The sequence below is a fragment of the Humulus lupulus genome, chromosome 6 (assembly GCF_963169125.1).
Source record: "Humulus lupulus chromosome 6, drHumLupu1.1, whole genome shotgun sequence".
NCBI lineage: Eukaryota > Viridiplantae > Streptophyta > Magnoliopsida > Rosales > Cannabaceae > Humulus > Humulus lupulus.
In genome coordinates this window covers 48,379,022-48,405,612 of record NC_084798.1, presented here as the reverse complement: position 1 = coordinate 48,405,612, position 26,591 = coordinate 48,379,022, and the positions used below count along the sequence as shown (strand labels likewise).

The window sequence follows — 26,591 nt, the reverse complement described above, 5'->3', positions numbered from 1 at the left end:
TTTTCTGCTGGGCCCTATGGAGATTCTGTTTTAAAAGTTCCAGCACATTGTCTCTGTCAGTTAACACCTGTTCCACAGCGGAGACTTTGGTGCTGGCTGGTTCAAAACGGATCAATGGCGGGGGGTCACGATGATAAAGGGCTTTGAACGGTGTCATTCCAGCAGCTGAATGAAAGGAAGTATTGTACCAATACTCTGCCCAAGATAACCACCTAGCCCAATGACTCGGTTTTGAGCTAATAAAGCAACGTAGATACGTTTCTAGGCAGCGATTAACCACCTCCGTTTGTCCATCGGATTGGGGGTGGTAAGCTGTACTTTTCTTTAAACTTGTTCCCTGCAACCTAAATAACTCCTTCCAAAACAAACTGAGGAACACCTTGTCACGATCGGAAACAATGGAACGTGGAACCCCATGAAGCTTGACAACTTCACTCACAAAACAGGCAGCGACGGTAGTGGCTGTAAATGGATGGCGTAGGGGAATAAAGTGCGCATATTTGCTCAAACGGTCCACCACAACAAAGATGGAGTCAAACCCATTCGATTTCGGCAGCCCTTCAATGAAATCCATGGAGATATCATCCCAAACTTGGTCTGGAATGGGCAATGGCTGAAGCAAACCAGCTGGAGATTGAGCGAGATACTTACTTTGCTGGCAAGTGGCACATTCCGCAACAAACTTTTGAACGTCCCTCCGCATTCCCTGCCAATATAAATCAGTTGCAACTCGCTGAAAAGTTTTAAACACCCCCGAATGTCCCCCCACGGTGCTGCTGTGATACTCCTGTAACAATAATGGGATGAAAGGGGAGGATGCTGGAATGACTAAACGCCCCTTAAATTTCAGACAGCCTTGTACCAGCGAATACCCAGCCACTTGCTGCCCCTCTTGCAACTCCTTCGTTATCTTAGAAAGAAAAGGATCTGACGCTGTGTGAGCCTTTAAATCCGGGATGGACACAACATTAGGAACTGAAATGGCTGAAAAAACAGCCTCACCAGGTAGGCGCGATAACGCATCAGCCGCTTTATTTTCTAACCCCGGTCTATATTGAATATCAAAGTCATATCCCAGCAATTTTGTAAGCCACTTTTGGTGCTCAAGAGCCACCAATCTTTGTTCCAACAAATATTTTAAACTGCGTTGATCTGTCCTCACCAAAAACTTGCGCCCCAACAAATAAGGTCTCCACTTTTGGACCGCCAACACGATTGCCATGAGTTCCCTCTCATAAATAGACTTCATACGAGCTCGCGGTGACAAACTTTGACTGAAATAGGCCACGGGGCGCCCGTTTTGCATCAAAACAGCCCCTAACCCAGCTCCCGACGCATCTGCTTCCAACACAAAAGGGGCTGAAAAATTGGGTAATGCCAAGACCGGTACCGAACACATAGCCTTCTTCAAGTGAATGAAGGCTGAATCGGCCTCTTGAGTCCACCCATAAGAGTCTTTTCGGAGCTGATCCGTTAGTGGCTTAGCGATGCTTCCATAACCTTTGACAAATTTGCGGTAATACCCGGTAAGTCCCAAGAAACCCCTCAACTCCTTTATAGACTTGGGAGTCGGCCAAGCCTCCATTGCAGCCACTTTATTAGGGTCGGCAGCCACTCCTTCTGCTGAAATCACATGACCCAAATATTCCACTTGTGCTTGAGCGAACATACACTTCTTGCGATTTGCAAACAACTTGTGGCGGTGAAGACGATCCATAACCAAAGTCAAGTGATGTACATGGTCCTCCAAAGACGGGCTGTATATCAATATATCATCAAAAAAAACTAACACAAATTTGCGCAAAAAATCGCGAAAAACTTCATTCATAAGGGCTTGAAATGTGGCTGGAGCGTTTGTGAGACCAAACGGCATGACCAAGAATTCGTAGTGCCCGTCATGTGTGCGAAAAGCTGTCTTCTCAATATCCCTTGCCTTGACCCGAATTTGATGGTATCCCGACTTCAAGTCCAACTTCGAAAAGATTTGTGCTCCATGAAGCTCATCCAATAACTCATCTATGACTGGAATTGGAAACTTATCAGCTACCGTTTCACGGTTGAGAGCCCTGTAATCCACGCAAAATCGCCAACTGCCGTCTTTCTTTTTAACAAGCAAAACCGGGCTGGAAAAAGGACTTGTACTAGGCTGTATAATACCGGCTTGGAACATTTCAGCTACTAATCGCTCGATCTCATCCTTTTGAACCTGAGCATAACGGTAAGGCCTAACGGAGATGGGACCCGTGCCTTCTTTGAGAAGAATTGCATGTTCATGAGCCCTTAAGGGCGGGAGACCCACTGGCATTTCAAAAACTGACTGAAACTCTTGTAAAACGGCTGTCACAGCTGACGGCAGGGGCTGATTTGCAGTGGTTGGTGTGGCTGTTAGCTCCCCAAACTGAACCCAATAACCTTGCGCTTCCCGTTCGACTGATAGTATCATTGCTTTCAATGAAATAGGAGATTTACAAAGACTAGGGTCGCCTTGTAACGTAACCCACGAACCCGCCATCTCAAACTTCATGACCATGGTCCTCCAATTAACCTGCATATTTCCAAGTGTTTCCAGCCACTTAATACCAAGTATCACGTCCGCCCCGCCAAGTTCCAACGGCAAAAAATCAGTGACCACACGTAATGCTCCGAGATCAAGCTCCACTTGGGCACAAATACCTTCCGTTCGGACCTTGCCGCCGGTTCCCAATAGAACCCCGTAACACGTAGTGGCTGTAATCGGTATTCCCACTGCAGAAACAATCGTTGTTGAAATAAAATTGTGAGTTGCCCCACTGTCAATCAAAACTGTGACTGGTTTGTGCCCAATATGCCCAGCTAGTTTCATGGTGTGAGTGGACGAAATGCCCACCAGAGAGTTCAAAGAAAGGGTGGCCAGCGTCTCCTCGGCACCGCACAGTTCACCGGATTCTGGGGATGGTGGTGGCGATTCCTCCAGCTGCACAAACTCTTCTTCATCCGCGAGCAGTAACACTTGGAGGAACTTCTGCTCACATTCATGGCCGCGGTGGAATTTTTTATCACAACGAAAGCAAACGCCACGCGCACGTTTATCCTGGTACTCTGCTTCTGTTAGCCGACGGAATGAAGTTTTCGACGCTGGAGGTACGCTGCTGCTGGTCTGCGCTGATGCCGGAGAAGAAAGAGCTGTCGGGGAGGTCAGAGGTGGCTTGGCGAGGAAGGGCGGCTGAGTGGTTCTGGGTAAGGTAAGTGGGCTGAGGGTTTGTTTAGTGAACCCAGATCTAATGGGCTGGCCCGTCTGAAGCAATTGGTGGCCTTCTTCTATCCGTTGGGCCGTATCCATGATATTGGATAGGCCCACGGGCTGGAGGATATGAAGGGCTGCTTTGATGCTCTCTTTGAGCCCACGGACAAAGCTGCCTTCCAACACATGGTCGGGCACATCAGGGACCCGAGAAGCCAGCATTTCCCAGCGAAGACGGTAATCACGCACAGTGGACGTCTGGGTCACAGACAGTAGCTCCTCCGACACCGAACCCACCGGCGACGCCCGGAATCGCAGCAAAATTTGCTGTTTCAGACTAGCCCACGAAGTAATCGGTCGCCGCTGATTTTCCCACTGAAACCACGTGAGTGCATCACCATCCAATCCGATAATCGCTGTTTCCAGCATCTGCGGTTCCGTAAGATGCATCAGCAAGAAGTAGCGTTCTGTTTTATAAACCCAGCCGTCTGGATTTTCTCCTGAAAATAGAGGCAGCTCCATTCGAGGTGGGCGAAAATCCTGGCCAAAATTCTGGGCAACTCCCCACGGTTCCGAGGACTGCTGCTGCTGTTCGTGGTGGCCGCTGGATTGCTCTCCGATGATAGGCGGTGCTGGAGAAAAAGCTTGTGCCCGAGGTTGTGGAGATCGCACCCCCGACCGATGCTCCTCCTCCAAAACTGGCTTCTGACAGTCGGCCTCTCCAGCTGAAGATCCACTACCCGTCTTCCCCGAAGCTTGAAGCAACTGGGCCAAATGAACCACCAGAAGGTCCATCTTCTTCTCCATCGCAGGTAACCTTAACACTTCAGACTTCATCGTCTCCAATTCTCTGGGAAGGTGCTGAAATTCCACTCTCAACTCTTCCAATTCCTTCCGAAATTCAGACTGCATCAACTCCATCTTCTCCTCAAGCACCTCACTCTGCAGGTCTTTCTTCGGCCCCATAGAAATCGTTGTCTCTGATACCAATTTGATAGGAATTTCCTATCTGTGATGTCCCAAAACAGCCAACAAACAGAACAGAATAACAGAAAAGAAATAATGCAGAGAAAAATTGAATGAAAACCAGCTTGCATTAATACCCAGGTAGTTCGAGAGCCTGGCCTCTCCCAAACAACAGAAACTACAACTCAATTCCAGCCTGAAAAACATATAATTCTGGTCTATCCTTATTTATAGTAAGGTCTACACCCTATTCCCGTGTACCCCACTTACACCCAAAAACTCCTCATATAACTACCTCACATAATGTTTCTTTCCTCTTGATCAGCCCTTACCCCGAGCCCATTTCTACCCTTACCCCTCCTATTGTATACAAAAGTGATGGGAGGTCTATCAAAATCCTAGCACTGCCAATTGTCCTCCCCGAGGATAGTTATTGAAATTGACAATAATTGGAAAGAAATTTAGCAAGACAACGATTATCAGTAGTCTACTTATCAATTCCTGCAATAGGAGACAACGTGCCATCTGCTATTCGGACACTAGAATGATTAGAACATGGTGTATAAGATTCAAATAAAGAATATAAACTGGTTATGTGATCCGAAGCGTCGGAATCAATAATCCATGGTGTTTGAGAGTCAGTGAATGCAGATGAGAAATTACCATCGTGTGCAACAGGGCAAGATGCACTATAAGACCCCAAACCTGAAGAAGAGGACTGATTCAGAAGAGCATATAAACTTTGTTGAGAATTGATGCAGTTGACAGATTGTGCCCATTGCAAGTAATTTTTACCTTCAAGTTGAGAACCAACAGAGTCACTCGAATTAATTGAAGAAGTGGAGTCTAAATTCCGGACTGACCTAATGGTCTGAGAAGAGACTTTCGCGTTGATTGATATAGTCTGAGAAAAACATGAGGACTGCTAAGATGTGAGATCCGACTAGACCCTGAGGACGACAAGAACCTTAGGTGATGAGAAAAACCACAGATGAAGTAGGAAGTGCCGAGGAAGAAGACGCTTGAAAAAAATGTCGTTGGAGGCTGTTACGCACCGGCGCGTGGCGGAGCTGGCAGCGGCGCTTGCGGCTCATGTGCGGTTCTACTGGGCACCGGATTCCAGCAAAATGCTGATCAGCAGCTGGGCTTCCTTCTTGTAACGACGGTGTGTATAGAAGACCACTCCGAAATGGTTTTCTAGGGTTGAAGTACCAAGCCTTAATTTTTAAAAAAAGGGCTGAGGAAAAAAAATTGAACTTGCACTTGATACCATGAGAAAACTATGAGGAAAAAGTTATTTGTATTATTTCTGTGTATGGTTACAACCTAGAGCTGAGTATATATAGGGTTTTTAACATATCAATCCCCTTTAATACAGAATAATTACAATAAGTGAAATTACTATTAAGTAGAAAACAGAACAATAACGGAAAACTAAATAATAAAGAAACCAAATCAATAGGATTTGATTTCATAACTGTGAACAGTTTTTTTTGTGTGTGTTTGTATGTGTATTGGTTTTTAAGAGGAAAGAGAGAAAAATCCATCTAATTATATATTAAAACTTCAGTCAAATTGATGTAGGGAATTAAATTATCCTGGGTGAAAGTTACACTAAACCTTTGCACACACTAATCTCTTAATAATTATGTCTGACAAAATATTTGAGGTTTGGTTTATTTGGAAGCAAAAGTTGCTCACAATAGTATATAATTACAGATTCCTTCTAGCTCCGTACGTAAGCTCCTGTCAACTATGCCTCCCCCGGATTCCAGCATGTTCCGTGTTGATTTTCGCTCATCTCATGTTCATTATCTTAATAACTTGGAAGAAGATGCCATGTATAAGCGATGGAGGAACAATTTAAATGAGGTAAGAAATAAACTTTTTCCTACAATTTTGCTTACCCAGTTGTATGGCTTCCCATGTGGAACTCGATGCATTTTGACAAATTAATTTCTAAATACATGCAGATTTTGATGCCAGTGTTCCCGGGACAGCTTCGATACATACGGAAGAACCTTTTCCATGCAGTTGCTATTATTGATCCAGCTACCATATGTGGTCTTGAGGCAAGTTTATGTCTTTCTATGTAATAGTGGTTATTTATTGTATTGTCCACATACTGATATTTAAATAATTGGAATCTTGCAGTCAATTGACATGATGTCATCTTTGTATGAGAATAGTTTTCCAATGAGATTTGGCGTTATACTGTATTCATCAAAGTTGGTCAAGCAAATGGAAAATGGCAGTGGTGAAATACATTCTTCAACAGAGAAAGACAATCAGAATGATGAAGATTTGTCGAGTTTGGTAATTTATAGTTCTAGATTTTTTTTAATAAATCCTAGCTTTATCTTCTTGGTTACTTGTATTAAGGTCCTTTTTCTAGGTTTTTGGTTGGGGTAGGCCATGATTCGCTTGTTTAATGTCTGGTTTATCTTACAGAAACACTCTTCCTTTATTTGTATTCCTTTTTCCCTTTGTACTTTGGGGCTAACAAAATGATCATACTCTTGCTGCAGATTATACGTCTCTTCAATTATGTAAAGGAAAACCACGGGATTCAAACAGCTTTTCAGTTTTTGAGCAATGTATGAGTAGTTCTCCCTTTATTTTTACCTGTTGTTTTTGTTGACATGTTCATTAATCCTTGTTGCATAGAAAAGAAAAAGAAACATTTTTGTTCTACAAGTAGTTGTTTTTCAACCAACTTCTTGTTCTCTCTTTGGTAGAAAAACACTGAAACCTAAGGGCCTGTTTGATATTGTTTTCTGTTTTTTGTTTTCAAAATTGTGTTATCAGAAATGAGAACAGAAAACTATTTTTGTAGTTTTAAAAAAACAAGAATTGTTTGGTTAATGTTTTCTAAAAACAATTTTTTAGTTTTATTTTTTTAAAATCTTAAATAAAAAATTAACAAGTATATTCACAAAGAGAAAAATATTTAAAAAATTTGTTATAAATAATGAGATAAAAATAATTTGAAAGAAAAAATGATGAAAAATATGAAGTGAGAAAGTAAGGAAAGAAAATTTCTGAACAGAAAATAACTTTTTGTTGTTCTCAAAATTTCTGTTTTTTGTAACTTTGTTTTTAAAAATTGAATTCTGAAAACAATGCCAAACACTTAAACTTGTTTTCAAAAAACAGTTTTTAGCTTTTAAAAACAAAAAAATAGTTTTTTAGTTAAGGTGCCAAACACCCTCTAACTTTCTCCATTTTCTATAAATTTCCTTCTTGCTCAACTTGTTGAAATGCTTTGCTTAAAGGGAAGAAGAATTCTGCCATTGCATAATTGAAACATATTTTTTGATGGAGTGGAGGAGAAGAAACTGGGTAGCTTTGTGGGTTTACAATACTAAAGAGTTTAAAGGTGTTATGTTTTCTGAGTTGTGTAGACTGGGAATGTCTTCTGTAAAATCCTAGTTTTGTTGCTTTGTTTTGTGCTTTCAACCACATTTTTTTCCTTTGCAACCCCTCCCCATTATAAATAGTAAAAGATATGTTTCTTTTTTTAAAAAATAATAAATGAAACATTTCTTTTACTTCATTTGGTAAGAAGAATATACCCTTATTTGTTTACTCATTTTTTCATCTGACACCATAATGTTTTGTGCTGTTACAATTGATAAATCCTTTCATCTGATTACAAATACAGTTTATAATAAAGTCTCTATACACTTGACAGATAAATAAATTGCGGATTGAATCAGATGGCCTCGCTGATGATGCTCTAGAAATGCACCATGTGGAAGGAGCATTCGTTGAAACTGTCTTGTAAGTTTCAACTTCCTAGTTTCTGATTCTTTACTCTATTTCTGGAGGATTTCTTGCTCTCCTTTCTTTGTAATTTTTTTCAACTAACACAAAATTTCTTGTTTATTTATTTAATTATTTTAAAAAGTTCTTTATATTATAGTAGGCTCATTTGCTAATCATTTGGAGGCTGTTCTGTAATTTCTTTTGGATTCTGTTGTTTGTGGACTGCTCGTCCATGCTTGTATGTTTTGTTATGATCTTTTAATAATAATACAGTTTCCGTTTTTCTATTAAAAAATGACTGTTATGGTTTTCTTCTGATACTGTATCTTCAGTGACCTTCTGTTGTGTACTCCTCAAGAGAATATGACAATGAGTACATTTTATCAATTCAGAATGATCTAAAAGTATGTTATCGTTTTATTTCTATAGGCCAAAGGCAAAATCTCCTCCTCAAGATTTATTACTGAAGCTAGAAAAGGAACAAACTTTCAAGGAGCTGTCTCAAGAAACTTCTCTCTTTGTCTTTAAGCTGGGTTTGGCTAAGTTGCAATGTTCCTTGTTAATGAATGGACTTGTCATTGATTCTAAAGAGGTATCGTTTTGGATTGATGATTCTATTATTTACGCTAATTTATTTTAAATATATATGGATTTTACTGAGATTCTATCCTTGTTTTATTTTCCCTTTTCCTTTTAATCTTTAGAATATACCTATCTTCGTTTTTGTCTGTTAATAAAATGCTTTCTTCTTGAGGTAGAAGTAGGCTACTGAAGGATTTTCCTCTTAGTGTTTGTTTATGTATACAAACGGAAACTTTCACCTGAAAACCTAAAATTACAGCGTGCAAACTAAAGGAAAAGCAGGAAAACCTCCCGTGATAATATAAACCTAAACCCCAACTCAATACAGGCTTACATCAAAGCAGGAATCTCTAAGAAGATCACAGAAAGAAGAGAGTCTTAACATTGTCACATTGTTTGCTACACAAAGCAACCAAAAAACTAGGTTCTTTCTCATTATGACCTAAAATGATGCTGACAATCTTCAATGATCTGAATGTATGATATCATTTTGTTTCTGCTGACTTGGCTTCTACTATGTGATTACATCTTGTCTTCTATTCCTGCAATCCTTTTGGATTGTTTGTAAAAATAAAATTCTTATGGAAAGAATAAGTACAAATCTACCTGATTCCACTTATGTTTGTGATGGAGCTTTACAGGCTAGCACTCTCACACAGGGAGTACACACTGTAGAAAGAAGAACCACTGTACACTTTATTGAATCTGGAAAATAAGTACAAGCCACTGCTAGGCTTTCAAGACGCCTAACTCTCCCAGGAGCTATAAATCTGTCTACCCCATGTACCTACTCCCCTGCTACTTATATGCTAAACCAAACCCTCTGCAAACCACAGAAACTCCCCGAAAATACTGAACTACCCTCACTAATACAGTACAAGTCAACAAAATTTACTCAGTTTTACTTCTTACCCCTCCTAGCATAGGTAAATCTAATGGGAGAATGATCACGTTTCCCCCAAAACACCGACCTTTAATAACGCAGAACAATTCAACAAAACATACTCAGTTTCTCTTCTTACCCCACCTAGCATAAGTGAATCTAGTGGAAGGTTTATCTGATTGGTGGGAATGATCAAGTTTGGTATTTTAGTCCCTCGTGATACGGATAATTGTTTAAAGATTTAGTAGGCTAGCAAAATGTTAGAATTGCTGCTTTCTTCATAGCTTTTAGTTTTTAACTTCCAGTTTCCTTTCTCCAGGTTACTTTAGTGCTTGTTCTTATTACGTACTCTTAATCTTAGTTCCTTGTAAAGTTGTAATTGCGATTGACTCATAATCATCATTGTTATGTTTGTGGTGTAATTTGATTAGGAGGCTCTTATTAATGCGATGAATGATGAGCTCCCCAGACTACAGGAGCAAGTTTACTACGGGCATATAAACTCTCACACAGATGTGCTTGACAAATTTCTTTCAGAAAGTGGTATCAGCCGCTATAATCCCCAGGTGCAGTGATATATCTTAAGGGAAGTGCAGGTGTAATGTTATATGCATTTTAATGCTGAATTGTAACAATTTTATGTAGATTATTGCTGATGGAAAACCACGGTTCGTATCTCTTTCTGCATCCATTCTAGGCGCAGAAGATGTTTTAAGCAATATTAACTACTTGCATTCTCCTGAAAGTAAGCTTCATTAAAGTTGAATCCTTTATTTTTCTTTAAAATCTTGCTTATTCATTCTTGATAGATGTTTTATTTGATCCTTTGCAGCTGTTGACGATTTGAAACCTGTGACTCATCTTCTTGCTGTTGACGTCACATCAAAAAATGGGTTGAAGTTGCTTCACGAAGGCTTACGCTATCTGGTTATTATTTATGACCAAGAATTTGCATTTTTTACTCTTATATTATGACATATTTTTCATAATTGAGTTTTAATCACTGAACTTCATTATTCTTGATTTTTAATCACGAAGATGGAAGGATCTAAACTTGCTCGATTGGGGGTGTTGTTTACTTGCAATCATGAAGCTGATGTTTATAGTCTCCTTTTCATGAAGGTGTACGAAATCACTGCTTCCACGTATAGGTTTGTTTTTTTTACTAAAAGCATAATGATTAATTATGAATTCATAGTTTGTTTGGATTATTCAAGTGATTTGTCATGTCATGTATTGTGCAGTCATAAGTCAAAAGTGCTAAACTTCTTGGATCAATTATGCTCATTCTATGAGCATAAATACCTCCCTATGTCTTCTGGAGCTTTGGGGACCACTCAAGCCTTTATTGATAAAGTCTGTGAGCTTGCCGAAGATAATGGGTTATCACCCAAAACATACCATGCTGCTCTTTCTGATTTCTCTGCTGAAGATTTGAGAAAATGTTTGAGTAAGGTAAAGATTTTTATTACAGTAAAGATAGGTTAATTCTGGCTTATCTTAGTATAGATAAATTTCCCCCCCTATCTAATACAATTTCCGTTTCGTAATAAAAAATAATTTATCAAAGTTATGGTTCATGACAGATGCTTTTCTGAACGAGAATTCTATTAAAATCTATCTTTAAGAAGTGTGTTTATTTGTTTAGAATTCTCACTTTTCAGCTTATACTAGAGTGTTTATTCACTGTTCACAATGATACTCAGGTGGCAAGATTTTTGTACACACAGCTTGGGCTTGATATGGGTGTCAGTGCTGTCATTACTAATGGAAGGGTGAGTGTCATGTTGAAGCTTCTATTCAGATGGATGGCCATGTTAAATTTTCTTTCTAGTTTTCTTTATCATTTATTTAGTTACAGTTTATCTTCTCTATGTTTGATTAAAAGTATGAAAAAATTGAATTTCTTCTTTATCCTCTTCAAGATAACAGTATAATTATTTAATCTTCGTACTAATTAAGAACTCTAGGTGTAAAATGAGTTATTACTATTATAACGGCATAGTTTGGACATTGGCATATAGGTAACATCATCTGTAAATGGGAGTATGTTTTTGAGCCATGATATGCATCTTCTGGAGGCTCTGGAGTTCAAGCAAAGAATAAAGCACATTGTGGAAATTATTGAAGAAATAAAGTTGCATGATGTGGATCCTGACACACTTACAAGGTTTCTTGAAATACAAACTCTTTTTGGAATCTCATTTTCACACAATTTTTTTCTCATGAGAAGGAAGGTTGAATGATGTGTACATTTGTTTCCTTTGCTAATATACTTCAAGGCTGTTAACTGAATTAATTATTATTCCAAGTAAAAAGATAAGTTAATCTATGCTTTCTGCAACCTGCTATGATGTGGATCGGAGTTCTCCAGAAGTAAAATTTAGATAATTCCTTGAGAAGCATTGATTCAAAGGTTGAAAAACTAAATATTTATAGTATGCTCCTGGTGACTGTTCTGGGTCTGACATCTTCTGCTGATTGTGATATGCATGTCTTCTAATTGTAGTGTGCGAGTGTGGTTGCTGGTGGTATCCTCATTAGGCTGCACAGGAAAGCAAAAAGTTGGTGGTTACATGATAAGTTTTTTTTTAGTTAGAATCTTCCTATCACAACACACACACAAATCACTGAAATCCCTCACAGAACTTTATTGATGAAGAAGCAGAAAGTTACATTCACAAGCATTCGAGAGGATTGGGGCTCTCTTAATACTGAGACTTCTCTATAGATTTTTCCTAACCCCTCACTAATGACCTCCCACTAGTATATAGCCTGTGGTATATAACAGTTCTGCCACATCAGCTACTCAAACTAATACACATCAGCCTATTTATCAATTGAAAATAAACTGTACAAGTAATTACGTGTCTTAATACAATACTAGTCAAGCCTACTTGGCTTTCTTTGTTTGGTACACAAATCTGACTTGGGGCTGATCATTACAGCATTGGAAACTAAAAATAAAACTATTTTCTTGCATTTATTTTCTTAAATTTAAAATTTTTCTTATAAGAAACTGAATTTTGATAATTGTTTTTTAGAAAGGACACTTTTTATAGTGTTTGGAGGTAAGAAGTGGAAGCAATGAGAGGAATGTGGGGAGATTATTAAATGAATTTAGGCTAGAAAAGATACTAGTGTGAGACAGGTGATAACTGATCATCTCTTATTAATATAACTTTTGTTTCATACTGTTATCGGAGGTGAAAAGAATTGTATTCTTTTACTTTTCATTGGAAAAATGATACATATTTATATACAAACTAATATAGCTAACTTAGGAAACTATGTCAATTAGGATCTCTACAATTAATCTAATTGATAACCGATTGACAGCTATATACATGCTGTAACACTCCCCCTCAAGCTGGAGCATAAATATTAATCATGCCCAGCTTGTTACAAAGATAATCAACCCGAATCCCATTCGACACTTTTGTGAAGAGATCCCCTAATTATTCTCGTCTTCACATACTCAGTAGAAATCAAACCTTGCTGAATTTTCTCGCGGACAAAATGACAATCAATTTCAATATGCTTAGTTCGCTCGTGGAATACAAGATTGGATGCAATATAAAGGGCTACTTGGTTATCGCACCATAATTTTGCGGGTACTGAAGTTTTAAAACCTACTTCAATCAAGAGCTGATAAATTCATATTATCTCGCACACAGATTGTGCCATAGCCCCATATTCCAACTCTGCACTGGATCTTGACACAATATTCTGCTTCTTATTATTCCAAGAAACCAAATTTATGCTAACGAAAACACAATTTCCTGAAGTGGATCTTTTATCCACTTTGGAACCTGCCCAATCTGCAACTGAAAAACATTCAATATGAGAGTGACCATTATTTGCATATAAGATACCTCATCTCAGTGCTCCTTTCAAATAACACAAAATTTGTTGTAACGCTTGGGGATGTCATAAACTGACAAACAACACTGACGGGATATGCAATATCTAGACGAGTTACAGTAAGGTAATTCAACTTTCCAACCAACCTTCGATATCTTTCGGGATCCTCAAATAGTTTTCCATCTTTTGTAAGGTGCATGTCCGGCGTCATTGGAGCACTATAAGGCTTTACTCCCAATTTTCTTGTCTCAATTAACAAGTCAAGAACATATTTCATCTGAGATAGAAAAATACCTTTCTTATTGTGACTTCAACACCAAAGAAATACTTTAGCATCCCCAAGTCCGTATGAAACTGAGTATGAAGGAAAGACTTGAGAGATAAGATTCCCACAGTATCAGTTCCAGTAATCACAATATCATCCACATACACAACTAACAGAATGATACCAGCTTCTGATTGTTTGTAGAACACAGAATGATCTGACTTACTTTTCATCATGCATGGGGACTCTGTTTCAAACCATACAGAGACTTTCGAAGATGACAAACTCGACCATACTCTCCCTAAGCAACAAAACCAGGAGGTTGCTTCATATACACCTCCTCCTGAAGATCACCATGAAGAAACACATTCTTTATATCAAGTTGATGCAAAGGCCAGTTATGAGTTGTTGCCATTGAAATAAACAATCGAACAAATGTCAATTTTGCAACTGGGGAAAAAGTGTCAGAATAATCCACTCCATAGGTTTGAGCATTGCCCTTAGCGACAAGACGAGCTTTCAATTAGCAACTGACCCATCTGGATTAACCTTAACGGCAAATACCCATTTGCATCCAATAGCCCGTTTCCCTGAAGGTAAATTGACCTAGTCCCAAGTACCATTGTCATCTAAAGCATTCATTTCCTCTATCATTGCATTATGCCAACCAGGATGAGATATGGCTTCACGAATTGTTTTAGGAATAGAGATAGAATCAAGGGAAGCAGTAAAAGAACAAGATAAAGACGACAAGTGATTATAAGAAATAAAAGAAGAAATAGGGTAAGTGCACTGACATTTACCTTTGCGTATGGCAATAGGAAGATCATCATTTGGGATCGGATCTGATGACGAAGGAGCATGTGCAAGTCATGAATCAGGAGGTGGACACCTAGAGTAGACTTGCGTAATAGGAGGCCTGTTTGGAGCTGTGTTTGTGGCTGAGACAGGATCAGAAAATGTGATAGAGTATACCAACAAATCATCATCCTCCCCCTGACTAGTACAAATATGTGAGGATGGAAAGTAAGGTGTGTCTTCCATTAAGGTAACATCAATTGAGACGTGATATTTGTTAAGACTGAGACAATAACACCTATACCCTTTCTGAAGACGAGAATAATAAAGGAATACACACTTCAATGACTTTGGATCTAATTTAGTGACTTGCGAACGAACATCTCGAACGAAACAATTACTACCAAATATACTAGGATTAACTGGAAACAATGTCTTATTGGGAAAGAGGACTTTATAAGGAATCTCACCATTAAGAACAGAGGATGGCATGCGATTAATGAGAAAACATGCTGTAGAAACGACATCGACCCACAAAGGTTTAGGAACATTCATTTGAAATAAGAGGGCTCGTGTAGTTTCAAGCAGATGTCTGTTTTTACGTTCGGCTACACTATTTTGAGATGCAATATCAACACAAGAAGTTTCATGAAGCATACCATTCTGAACCATATATGAGTGAAATAAAACAGATGTATATTCTTTGGCATTATCACTTCTCAAAGTACGAATGAAAATATTAAATTGATTTTTGATCTCAGCACAAAATGCACAAAATATAGAAAATAACTCAGAACGATTTTTCATTAAGAATAGCCAAGTTACACGAGAATAATCATCCACAAAAGTAACAAAATACCTGAATCCAGGTTTAGACAAAATAGGTGAAGGACCCCAAACATCATAATGAACTAAATCAAAAGGAACACTAGCACATTTATTGACTCTAGGACTCGAATTAAGATGATGGTGTTTGACAAATTGACACGACTCACAATTTAATGAAGACAGCATACTATATTAAGGACAAAACTTCTTGAGCAAAGGAAGAGATGGGTGACCCAATTGACAATGAGCCTCGAAAGCGGAAGTGACATTCGAGCAAGCAATAGAAGTTGATGGCAGTGGGTCAAGAACGTAGAAGCCTCCATACTCGTGTCTTTTACCAATAATTTTTTTCGTCATAAGATCCTAAAATAAACAATAATTGGGAAAAAATAAGATGCAACAATTAAGATTATGATTGAGTTGACTGACAGAAAACAAATTAAAAAATAAATTAGGTAAATGTAAGACAGAGGACAAAGGAAGCACAGGGGTAGGATTGATAGTGCTAGATTCACGAACACAAGATGGTGACCCATCAGCTAAAGTAACAGTTTGAGTGGAAGCATGTGATTGAAAAATGGAAAAGAGATGAGAATTACTTGTCATATGATCTGTGGCACCAGAATCAATGACCCATTTGGAGGATGAGGAAAGAAGACACATTGGATTTACCTTAGTCAGCAATAGCAGTGACAGAAGAAGATGAAGGCTTAAGTGATTCCTGATACTGTGAGAACTTGGCAAATTCATTGGCAGAAATAAGGACTGATTTTTTAAAGGTATCACTGTAGAGGCAATGTTGGCCACGTGCTTTTGCTAATTTTTGTATTGAAGCTTTTGACACTCAAACTTCGTATGGCCAGACTTTTTACAGTAGTTGCACATAATGGATGCAGAGTCTGACGTTTGAGTTTCAAATTCTTGCGAGCCACCTCCCTTGTTTCCAGTATGATTATTTGATCTCCTAGGAGCATAATTATAATTCCGACTGACTAAAGCACCACTAATTGGAACAGGTGGAGGACTTTCTGTGCGTAGAATGCAACTAAAGACATCTTGTAGAGAGGAGATCTCAGAACCAGAGAGGATTTGTGACTTAGCAGACTCAAAATCAGAAGAATGTCCAGCAAGAAAACTCATAATAGCCATCTTCTCCTATTGGCTTTGTTGAACCTTTACATCAGGACTAAAAGGCATCAACACATTAAGCTCCTCATATGTCTTCTTGAACGCCATAAAATAGTTTATGAGGGAATGATGTTGTTTTACCACATGGTAAAAGACTTTGCAAACTTCATACATGCGGGAGAGGTTCTCTTTGCCAGAGTACAAAAATTCCAAATAATCTATTAGTTCTCCAACAAATTCACAGTGATTGATCTAGCCAATTACCTCTATCAATAGAATTCCGAATCTGAAGGAACAAACGAGCATCATCTTTGAGCCATGTAAGATCATCTTTCTCCTTCGAATTGTCTTTAGGAGGATCTTTCGTCAAATGATCATCTTTGTCTATGCTCCGCAGATAAAGGCGAACAATTTTACTCCAATCCAAATAATTCGAACAATTTAGCTTATGGTCCTTGATCTTAGACACCACCAACACCACATCCGTTACAATAGATGATTTGTTCTCAGCCATAGGGCCTAAACAAAGAGATAAGGCAGCAACCACTAAAACCAAGGTAGAATCACAACAAAGGATCAAGAACAAACCTTGGCAAACTCAAATTCAGAAGCTAGATGGATGAAAGCAAAGTACAAACAAACCAGGGACGCAAAGGAGAACAACCGGCAAGAAAACAACGGCCAGAAAATGTGCCATGCGTGCTCACGCGCCGACGTGTGGAGGTTGTCGCAGCGGAGGACGGTGGCGTGTGGGGCTCACGCGCAGGGCTTCTAGTCACCAAACTCCGGCGAACGGCTAATCGAAAGGTGGGCTTCATCACAAGACAGGCGTTGAGAATAGATTATTTCTTAAAATACGGTTTCCGAAATGGAACCCTGAAAGACACAAAGGCCTACTTTGTGTTTATAAACCCAAAGAAAATCTCAATGTTGAAAACCCTAAATTCAAATCCTAATGCTCTGATACCATGTTATCTGAGGTGAAAAGAATTGTATTCTCTTACTTTTCATTAAAAAAATGATACATATTTATATACAATCTAGTATAGCTAACTTAGGAAACTATGTCAATTAGGATCTCTACAATTGATAACTAATTGACAATTATATACATGCTGTAACACATACAATAAAAAACTCCACTCCTTACCAATTCTTGCAATTAAGTTGTCTTTCAATTGTTTGTGTTATTTTTTCCCAAGCTTTTTCTGCATAGTCCATTCATTTTTATTTTTAATCCATGTCTAAGGAACTTATGATGATTTTAATAATGCAGCAAATTCATTAGTGATATTGTTATGGTGGTTTCATCTTCAATGGCTACACGCGATCGGAGTTCTGAAGGTGCAAGATTTGAGATTTTACTCGCAGAACATAGGTATTGTGCCTTTCTTTAAGGATATCTCATCCTTTCCATTCTTATACTTTTTCTAATAAAATTCTATTTTTCTTATAAAAAAGTAAAGAATTTCACTTTCGTGTTAGCTTATATATATATACAAGTGTATATACACATATACACACATGCAAGGAGTGGTCGGCTATCTTGTCAATTTTTCTAAATAAGAAAGCATGATTGTATTAAAGTGAAATTGTGCTATTTTTAATTATCATCTATTGATTGGGAAACCAATTGGCTTTTGCAAGTAAGAAATGGTTGTGGCTGTGTGGAGTTTTGTGGTAATAGCAATATTAATTTGGGTGGTGAATTCACAAACTACTTTATTATTATTATTATTATTTTGCAGTAATGAATCATTATTATTATCTTACATGTTTTCCTCTCTTAATCCTTTGCAGTGCCGTTGTTTTAAGCAATGAAAATGCAAGTATTCATATTGATGCAGTCATTGATCCTTTGAGTCAATCTGCCCAGAAGGTTTCTTCAATTCTTCGTGTTTTATGGAAATACGTACAGCCAAGCATGAGAATTGTACTAAACCCTTTGGTGAGTCTATTGCCATTTCATTGGTTTCATTAGTCATTCATAAGGGTTTTTTTTTTTTTTTTTGACTCCATGCAAATTTTTGTTCTTTTAGGCACTAGTTATATGCTTAAGCATAGATTTTCATAACAATCACTTGGTTAAAACTCACTCCCAAAGATCAGCCTTTGAGAGGAGGGTGCCCAAGTAGTTATAAATACAAACTGAACCCATAGTTGATTTGGGATTCTAATAATACACACCCTTTAAAGCCAGTGTCCACAATGACCCACTTTGAGCTTCTTCTTGGTTCACACCTTATATGACCCTGTATGCGACTTCATCCATGTCGTCCTTTCTATGATGTTGCTCCTAATAAAAGGCGTTGGCTCTGATACTATATTACAACCACTTAAGTAGAATTCACTCCAAAAGACTAGCCTTTAAGAGGAGGGTGCCCAAGTGGTCATTACGTACCAACTAAGCGCATACTTAGTCGATGTGGGATCCTAAGATTTTTGAATCATACGACTATTTTTGACACATGTATCTCATTAGAATTTTCGGCACATGCTATACTTCTGTTGGTCATAATTTCATAAGATGACGCATCTTGAGTAACTAAATTTTGCCTTCCTTGCAGAGTTCCGTCGTGGATCTTCCTCTGAAGAATTACTACAGATATGTAGTACCATCTATTGTACGCCAGACTCTAATCTTTAGAAATTCAACCTTTTTACTTTTGAAAAATAGTCTAGCTTTTGTTTTGGTATTTAACTCTTGATATTATATGCAGGACGACTTTAGTAGCACTGACTACACAATTGATGGCCCTAAAGCATTTTTTTCAAACATGCCCTTATCCAAAACCCTGACCATGAATCTTGACGTTCCTGAGCCATGGCTTGTTGAGCCTGTAATTGCTGTGTATGTCTTTTTTTTTCTCTTAATATATATTTTTTAATTTTTTCAAAACAAAATCTCCTCCCAAGAGAAATGAAGGAACATTTATACTGCTCAAAGTAACTTTAGTGGCATGTTTAATTAATGATAATGAGAATCATTTGTGGGGTAATAATTCCCATTCACATGTTTACTAAAATAATAGTAAATAAGGGATGAGAGGACTTAATTAGATGAGGAAAAGAATTTCTGCCCCAATTACCTGAGGAATGCCATTGAGAGTAATGACTTTTATTTTTTTAATTGATTTTTTTATAAATAAAAAATTAAAAGACAATTTTGTCATTTGAAAATATATTTCACAAAATAAATAATTTATATTTTTTTAATAAAAAGAGTAATTTAGTTAATTTAAGCATTTCGATTACGTTTCCTGATGATGTAAACAACATAAAATGATTCCAGCTCCCTTTCTAAACAATTTTAGTAAACAACATAATACAAATAATAATTTCGATTTTTTCATATTTTATTCCTATGAATTTTTCCATTCTGATTACATTTTAGTAAATGTGCCATAGGTGATTTCTTGTCATCTTGGTATTCTTTCTCTCTTTCATAGTATTTCTTATTCTTGTGTTTTATAACACACATATAGATATATGCATTTACTGCTAATTTCATAGCGCTGTTCCTATCTCTGTTCTGTACAAATGCAAAGTGACTACTTCAGTGCCATGAAACTTTTGCACCATTCATTTTTCTTTTTCTTATTGGTTCTAATTTGTGACAGCCATGATATGGATAATATCTTACTTGAGAATGTTGGAGACATACGAACACTGCAAGCTGTATTTGAACTTGAAGCTCTTGTTCTCACAGGTATGGTTATGTTTTTTCAAGAGTACATGAAAAGCTTTGTTCTTCCATGTACTTGACACGAAGGATTGCCGTGTTTCTGTTGTTTATTAATAATCCTTGTCTAAGCAGGTCATTGTTCTGAGAAAGATCAAGATCCTCCCAGAGGCCTTCAACTGATTCTTGGCACCAAGACTATGCCTCACTTGGTTGATACACTTGTAATGGCCAATCTAGGGTATTGGCAAATGAAAGTCTCTCCTGGTGTTTGGTATTTGCAACTTGCTCCTGGCAGAAGTTCTGAGCTTTATGTCCTCAAGGATGATGGTGATGGAAATCAGATCAAACCATTATCAAAACGCATCACCATAAATGATTTGCGGGGTAAGGTTGTTCATATGGAAGTCGTGAAAAAGAAGGACAAGGAACATGAGAAATTGCTGGTCTCTGATGATGATGATAGCACAGAGGTTGATGATAAAGTTAGTGATTGCTTTCATTAGCATTATATTGTTTAAGTTTAATAAACTATTTATTATATCTGTCTGCAATTGTACAAATGTCTCCTGGTTATATTGTCATAGGGAAAGAGCTGGAACTCTAACTTTTTGAAATGGGCTTCTGGTATTATTGGTGGAGCTGAACAATCAAAGAAGAGTAAAAGCACATCAGTGGTGAGGGATTTTATAGTTCATTTGCTTCAAGCTCTTTTCAAATTTTGCCAAAGATTCCTTTTTTGTTATGAACTTGTTGAAGCATATTATTTATTTTTTAAGCCTCATATTTCTTTTATGCCCATGATTGTATCTCCCTTAAAACATCTTCTGGATTGTAAATTGATAGACTAAACCTGTCAATTTAGTAACCAAACAGCAACACAGTAGAAGAATAACAGAGAAAATGAATGAAAATGCTTCAATTTGTTGTATTAATCACTAGGAATTTGAGAGCCTAGTCTCTCCCCAATGGGTTACACCCTACTACTTTCTTCCTACCTCCACACAGAGTGTATTAGCGTGTACCTGCCGCACAACAAAGCTAACCTCACATAACTAACTCCTAACCAATCCCCAAACCCAATATCAGCTGCTGCCAGCCTACCTTAAGACCCCCTACTCCTTCTTGAGTACACATACCTAATAATAGGTGGCGTATCATAAATCATGTAATTACAAAAATTATTTTAACTTTATTCACATTTCCAATTATTCATGTTCCACTATTTACTTATTTCTTAGAAGTTGCAAGTCTCGATAGTTGAGAAGAGATCTTGATAGGGAGTATTATAGATCTAATGTGACTTTATATTATGGATTCTAACTCGCCTATTTATTTTATTTGTGTTGGATCTGACATACTCGTATATGCGTTTTTATGAACCAATTTGGACCCAACTTTGCTTTATTTAATTATTGATGTATATGTTTTTAGGAGCAAGGAAAGGGTGGGCGGCATGGGACAACAATAAACATCTTTTCTATAGCTTCTGGACACTTGTAAGTATTTCTCCTTTTTGTTTTTGTGTTTATCTTTTTTATTTATCAATTTATTTTTTTCTATGGGACAAATTTTTTATTGATGGATAAAGGGATTACAGAAAGGAGGACAAGATATTTAATCTACCTTCACATTTTTTTTAATTGTCTTCCTCACTGAAAGTTAATCCAAATATAGCTGCTCGACCATTTTTTTCTTTGTCAATTTGTTTTAATGAAAGAATGCGCAAGGGAAGTATGAATGAATTACACCAAAAAAAAAAACCCGACTGCACAAGTAAGCTCCAATCCCTGATCAAATTAGAAAGAAAAACACCCTTGAAGCTTCTTCTTCTTCTTCTTCTACCAGATTACAACCCAAAATCAAATTTCACCCATAAACGCTCCCTATCTTCCTCAATGTCCAAATATTTTTCTGCCACCCCAACCTTGCGATAACTGCTATTTTCTACAAAACCTGCCTTGGTTTACTGCCGAAGACTTTAAAAGGCAACAGGTATGTGCAATGTCGCGGCACACACCATTCCAGACTGAATTATTCTAGTATATATTGAACCAAAGCATCAAAGAGAACTGAGAATGCAAAAACAAATGATCTAGTCTCTCTATCTACTTGCAAAAATAAAGTTGGGAAATAGCTTGGAAAGGCTTTCTAATTTTTCTTTGGATCATCTCATGTACATTTACCCTAATGATAATAGCCAGACAAAGACTTTAACTTTAGAGGGGAGTGTACTTTCTCATAAAACATTAGCCAAAAGAAAGACCTGTATAGAGTCATCTATAGTTAGTCTGTCCATGTATAATTAGCAGGAGAAGGTTTCGGAAACATCACCCAGCCAAACTCTCCTATACTCCAATCTACTGAATAAGTTTCTGTTCCCCGGAATATCCAACAAATCTATTAAAGCAGGGACTTATCAATAGTTTTAGTTTCTTATAAAATGATAGTACAAATTTGAGTTGCTACCTCCTGCCTTATCTGTTTCTATAGCAAAATTAACAGGCATGTTTCTTTGGAAGATACTCTTGCTAGACTGGGGAAGGTGCTACAAAAATTCTGTTCCAGCCCACACATCATCCCAAATTTTTATTCCATTGATTCTTACTAAGACTGTATTTCCATTTAACTACCTTGTACCAGAGAGAATTTCTTTCGTAATGGAATCCTCAAAGCCATTTCATGAGAAGAGCTTTATTTTTAGGTGCCTGCCTTCTGAACCCAAGACAGCGTTTTTCTTCTGCTAAATTTCCTCCTTTCCAAAAGAAATTCTGTAGTAGTCTTTCTAAGGTATCAACAACAGATTTGGGACCTTTAAAGAGTGAGAAAAAATAGATCAATAAAGAGGATAACACCGATTAAATAAGATTCTACAAAGTAGAAGACTTTTCCAAGTCATCTCATCAGGTTGGTGTGTTTTGTAAAAGAGTGAGGAGACAACTGACCATCTGTTAATACACATCATTTTTTGTTTGCAAATCTGGTTTATGTTATTAGAGAAGTCCAGGTTGCAATAGGGCATTCCTGCACACTCTACTGCCTTTGATAACTTTTGACATAAAGGGAGGCAAAGCTAGTAAAAACTCTTATGGTAGAAGTGATAACATAGAAGGGATTGGGAGAGTTTCTGATGTAGTTTTGGTTGCTCTTTGGTGTGTTGTTTTTTGTGCGTAAAAGTGATAAAAAAAATAAAAATAAAGAAAAGAATAGGGCTTAAGCCAAAGTTTTCGCACTTTTAAAGTGTTTTCCTTTGATGATTTCTATTCATTCTCTCCATTTTTTAAAATTTTCGTAGACATGTGTATTTTTCTTTCATGATTATTGAGTTAAATAATGAATTTGTGAGAATGAAAAGTGAAATATTTTCTGTCTCTCTTTCTTTTATATCTCTAAAACAGAAGGCAAAAACTAAATCTCCATATTGTATTACATGTGTGCACCGTGGATGTTAGAATTGTACTTATTAGGGTTTGCCTGTCTTTTAATGTCAACACACACTTACAATTTGTTGTCATGTATATTTTGTAGATATGAACGTTTTCTGAAAATCATGATTTTGAGCGTCCTGAAGAACACCAACCGTCCAGTTAAATTCTGGTTTATAAAGAACTACCTCTCCCCTCAATTCAAGGTTGTGCATATTTAGTTTTATATTGATACACTTTTTTCTTTATATATATATATATATATGTGATATTAGATACATGCTTTCTTTTGTTAAAGATGTTCCTTAATTTATTTTCTTTTTTATATTTACTAATTGAAGAGAAGAAATGAAAAGAGACTTAACATGGTTGGCTTCTCTGAATTTTTTTGTAATATGCAGGATATGATACCTCATATGGCTCAAGAGTATGGTTTTGAGTATGAACTAGCTACTTACAAGTGGCCTACATGGTTACATAAGCAGAAAGAAAAGCAACGAATCATTTGGGCCTACAAAATCTTGTTCCTTGATGTTATTTTCCCTCTCTCTTTGGAAAAGGTATTTACTATAGTGCTTATTCATTTGTTATTCCTTGTTTAATGTCTCATAACCTAAATTTGACATCTTCCACCTATATATAGGTCATTTTTGTTGATGCAGATCAGGTTGTCAGGACAGACATGGGAGAACTCTATGACATGGATATAAATGGAAGGCCTCTAGCATATACTCCTTTCTGCGACAACAACAAGGATATGGATGGTTATCGATTTTGGAGACAGGTAATCATCAATCACATTCCAGTCTCTTTCTCAATTTAACACTAGGAACTTAGATGGTTATTAATTTTAACCAGTGATTGTTATACTGTTATGAATGCTCGGAAATCATCTACTAACCCCACCCCCTAACTGTAATTGTTTTTTCTTATGGAACAGGGTTTCTGGAAAGAACATTTACGTGGGAGACCATATCATATTAGGTTAGTACCTGCCTATTGTTTTATGAAGAATCTTTACTTATCTAAATAATATGGCTGTATTGAAACCATACCTTTTTCTTATTGCTTTCATAAAGAAACTTTAATAATGACCATCTTTTTGTCTTCAGTGCTTTGTATGTAGTTGATTTAAAGAAATTTCGGCAGACTGCGGCAGGAGATAATCTGAGAGTTTTCTATGAATCTCTTAGCAAGGATCCAAACAGTTTAGCTAATCTGGATCAGGCAAGTGGTTAAAGTCATGATGCACAATTTATTTTTATTGGAATCAGTGGGGTGCCTTGGTTTTTCCAGTTCCTATCTCAGCATAATTTGCAAATGTCTGATTTCAACTTCTGTCCTTGGGCATTTTTATCTATGCAAAGAATATTTGTGCTAGAAAATAATATTTTTGATACAATGTTCTCTGACACGGAAGAAAAAAAATGTTGGAAATCTTTCAAGTCCGTATTTCATACATTTAGGAAGACATTACGAAATTGAGCAAGTGGAAGTTATAATTATTATGTCTCATTTTACAAAGTAGAGACTATTAGTTTTTAATTACATTGGTTTGACTATATGCCACATGCCCAAGTGCCCTTCGACTCCTACAATATGTGCCGTGTGTTCTTTTTCATTGCTTGGTTATGTTGTGTTTCTACATTCTGCTTATTAGAACTTGAAATTATTGTGTGATCTTACATTCTATCAAAAATTTGACTACTCGCTTGCTTATTCTATGTTTTGGTTTATGCTGATTGCTACTTTTTTATATTCAGGATCTACCGAACTATGCTCAACATGCTGTACCCATCTTTTCACTCCCGCAAGAATGGCTGTGGTGTGAGTCATGGTGTGGTAATTCCACAAAATCGAAGGCCAAAACAATTGATCTTTGCAACAATCCTATGACAAAGGAACCAAAGCTTCAGGTACAATGAATTTAGTTTGCTAGCATGATTTAATCTTATTTCAATTATTTTTTTAAAAAAAATCCAAACCAAACCAAACCAATGTTACACATTGTTACTTGTGATTAATTTTCTTTTTCAAGCAAGTATGAATGTTGAAAATTTCTGTAAACTCGATCCTTTCTTTCATGGTTTTTGCAGGGTGCTAGAAGAATAGTTTCGGAGTGGGCAGATCTTGATTTAGAAGCAAGACAGTTCACCGCAAAGATCTTAGGAGATCAATTGGATGATCTCACAGGGGCCACACCACCTCCTAATGAGTCACAGACTTCAGTAACGGATCATTCATCAGAGGACCTCGAATCCAAGGCAGAATTGTGAGAATATATGATAACATAGAAGATTTGCTTCATTTACTATAACCCATTACTGATCAAGGTCTCTGGTAGTTCACCAATACATAATTATACCTCAAGGTAGTGGCCCTTGCAAATCATAAATCTCTCTACTAAATACTAGATATTTCCCCCAAAGCCTGATGATACTGAGAAGAAAGAAATGCCGTCCAATTCAATTTTTGATTAACATTTTCCAGCTGGCTTAAGAAATGGCCCAAATGAGAGAAATTTTGAAGTTAATTTATGTTTTTGGATAGTTTTATCTAATAATACATAGACATTTTGGTTCACTTGCTCCATTTTAGATTGAAGGCAATGTAATTTAGAACTTCAAAGTTTTAGTGTACCATTCAGTGATTTAAATTTTCGATGGTACTCTTTTATCTGCCTTTGATGATCATATTTTAAAGACCTCACCAAAGGGTTGTCAGAGATCATAAAAGTATTATACACCCTTCTATTATTGTGTTCACATAATTTATGGTTGTTCTCACAACAAATTATGCATGTGCTTTCGTGAATTTTGGTTTAACAAATTTCAACAATAAAAGTAAATTCTGTTTGGTTGACCCCCTCACTTAATGGACAGACATAATGACAAATAAATTTATTTGTTCAAATTATTTTGTGCTTAACAAGAAAAAATGGAGTGTTTTTAGGAGTTTAATGTATTGCATGTGTACAAGTATGGTTGATAAAATGAGTAAGTTTGGTTTGTTTATAAAAAAATGATTTACAAGTGTGATAGTACGGCTACAAGGTAAAGTTGTTAGCTGGGGTTTTGTGTACAAAATATTTATATTTGACACGTATGGACATCACTTCATTTTCAACTCATGCTTCTTCGTTCACATTAAACATATATGAGCAATATTATTGGCATAGCCGC

General features: G+C 37.0%; 1 protein-coding gene across 2 annotated transcripts in view; it reads left to right on the top strand.

Annotated features, from left to right (window-relative positions):
• Positions 1 to 26,179, top strand: part of LOC133782147 (UDP-glucose:glycoprotein glucosyltransferase) — a 40,577-nt gene extending 14,398 nt beyond the window's left edge. The window contains exons 10-37 of one of the 2 annotated variants that reach the window (XM_062221355.1): positions 5,906 to 6,058; positions 6,160 to 6,258; positions 6,341 to 6,502; positions 6,715 to 6,783; positions 7,881 to 7,969; positions 8,384 to 8,546; positions 9,851 to 9,985; positions 10,065 to 10,164; positions 10,252 to 10,346; positions 10,458 to 10,570; positions 10,664 to 10,874; positions 11,126 to 11,194; positions 11,444 to 11,589; positions 17,579 to 17,680; positions 18,103 to 18,250; positions 18,870 to 18,926; positions 19,023 to 19,153; positions 19,923 to 20,011; positions 20,120 to 20,457; positions 20,572 to 20,661; positions 21,419 to 21,483; positions 23,513 to 23,615; positions 23,811 to 23,969; positions 24,053 to 24,193; positions 24,350 to 24,393; positions 24,522 to 24,636; positions 25,173 to 25,325; positions 25,506 to 26,179. In XM_062221355.1, the coding sequence (XP_062077339.1) occupies positions 5,906 to 6,058; positions 6,160 to 6,258; positions 6,341 to 6,502; positions 6,715 to 6,783; positions 7,881 to 7,969; positions 8,384 to 8,546; positions 9,851 to 9,985; positions 10,065 to 10,164; positions 10,252 to 10,346; positions 10,458 to 10,570; positions 10,664 to 10,874; positions 11,126 to 11,194; positions 11,444 to 11,589; positions 17,579 to 17,680; positions 18,103 to 18,250; positions 18,870 to 18,926; positions 19,023 to 19,153; positions 19,923 to 20,011; positions 20,120 to 20,457; positions 20,572 to 20,661; positions 21,419 to 21,483; positions 23,513 to 23,615; positions 23,811 to 23,969; positions 24,053 to 24,193; positions 24,350 to 24,393; positions 24,522 to 24,636; positions 25,173 to 25,325; positions 25,506 to 25,685 (3,519 nt within the window). In that variant the 3' untranslated portion in view covers positions 25,686 to 26,179. Of the gene's footprint in view, positions 1 to 5,905; positions 6,059 to 6,159; positions 6,259 to 6,340; positions 6,503 to 6,714; positions 6,784 to 7,880; positions 7,970 to 8,383; positions 8,547 to 9,850; positions 9,986 to 10,064; positions 10,165 to 10,251; positions 10,347 to 10,457; positions 10,571 to 10,663; positions 10,875 to 11,125; positions 11,195 to 11,443; positions 11,590 to 17,578; positions 17,681 to 18,102; positions 18,251 to 18,869; positions 18,927 to 19,022; positions 19,154 to 19,922; positions 20,012 to 20,119; positions 20,470 to 20,571; positions 20,662 to 21,418; positions 21,484 to 23,512; positions 23,616 to 23,810; positions 23,970 to 24,052; positions 24,194 to 24,349; positions 24,394 to 24,521; positions 24,637 to 25,172; positions 25,326 to 25,505 lie in introns of both variants that reach the window. The other variant, XM_062221354.1, reaches the window with a different exon arrangement.
• The last annotated feature ends 412 nt before the right edge of the window (positions 26,180 to 26,591 follow it).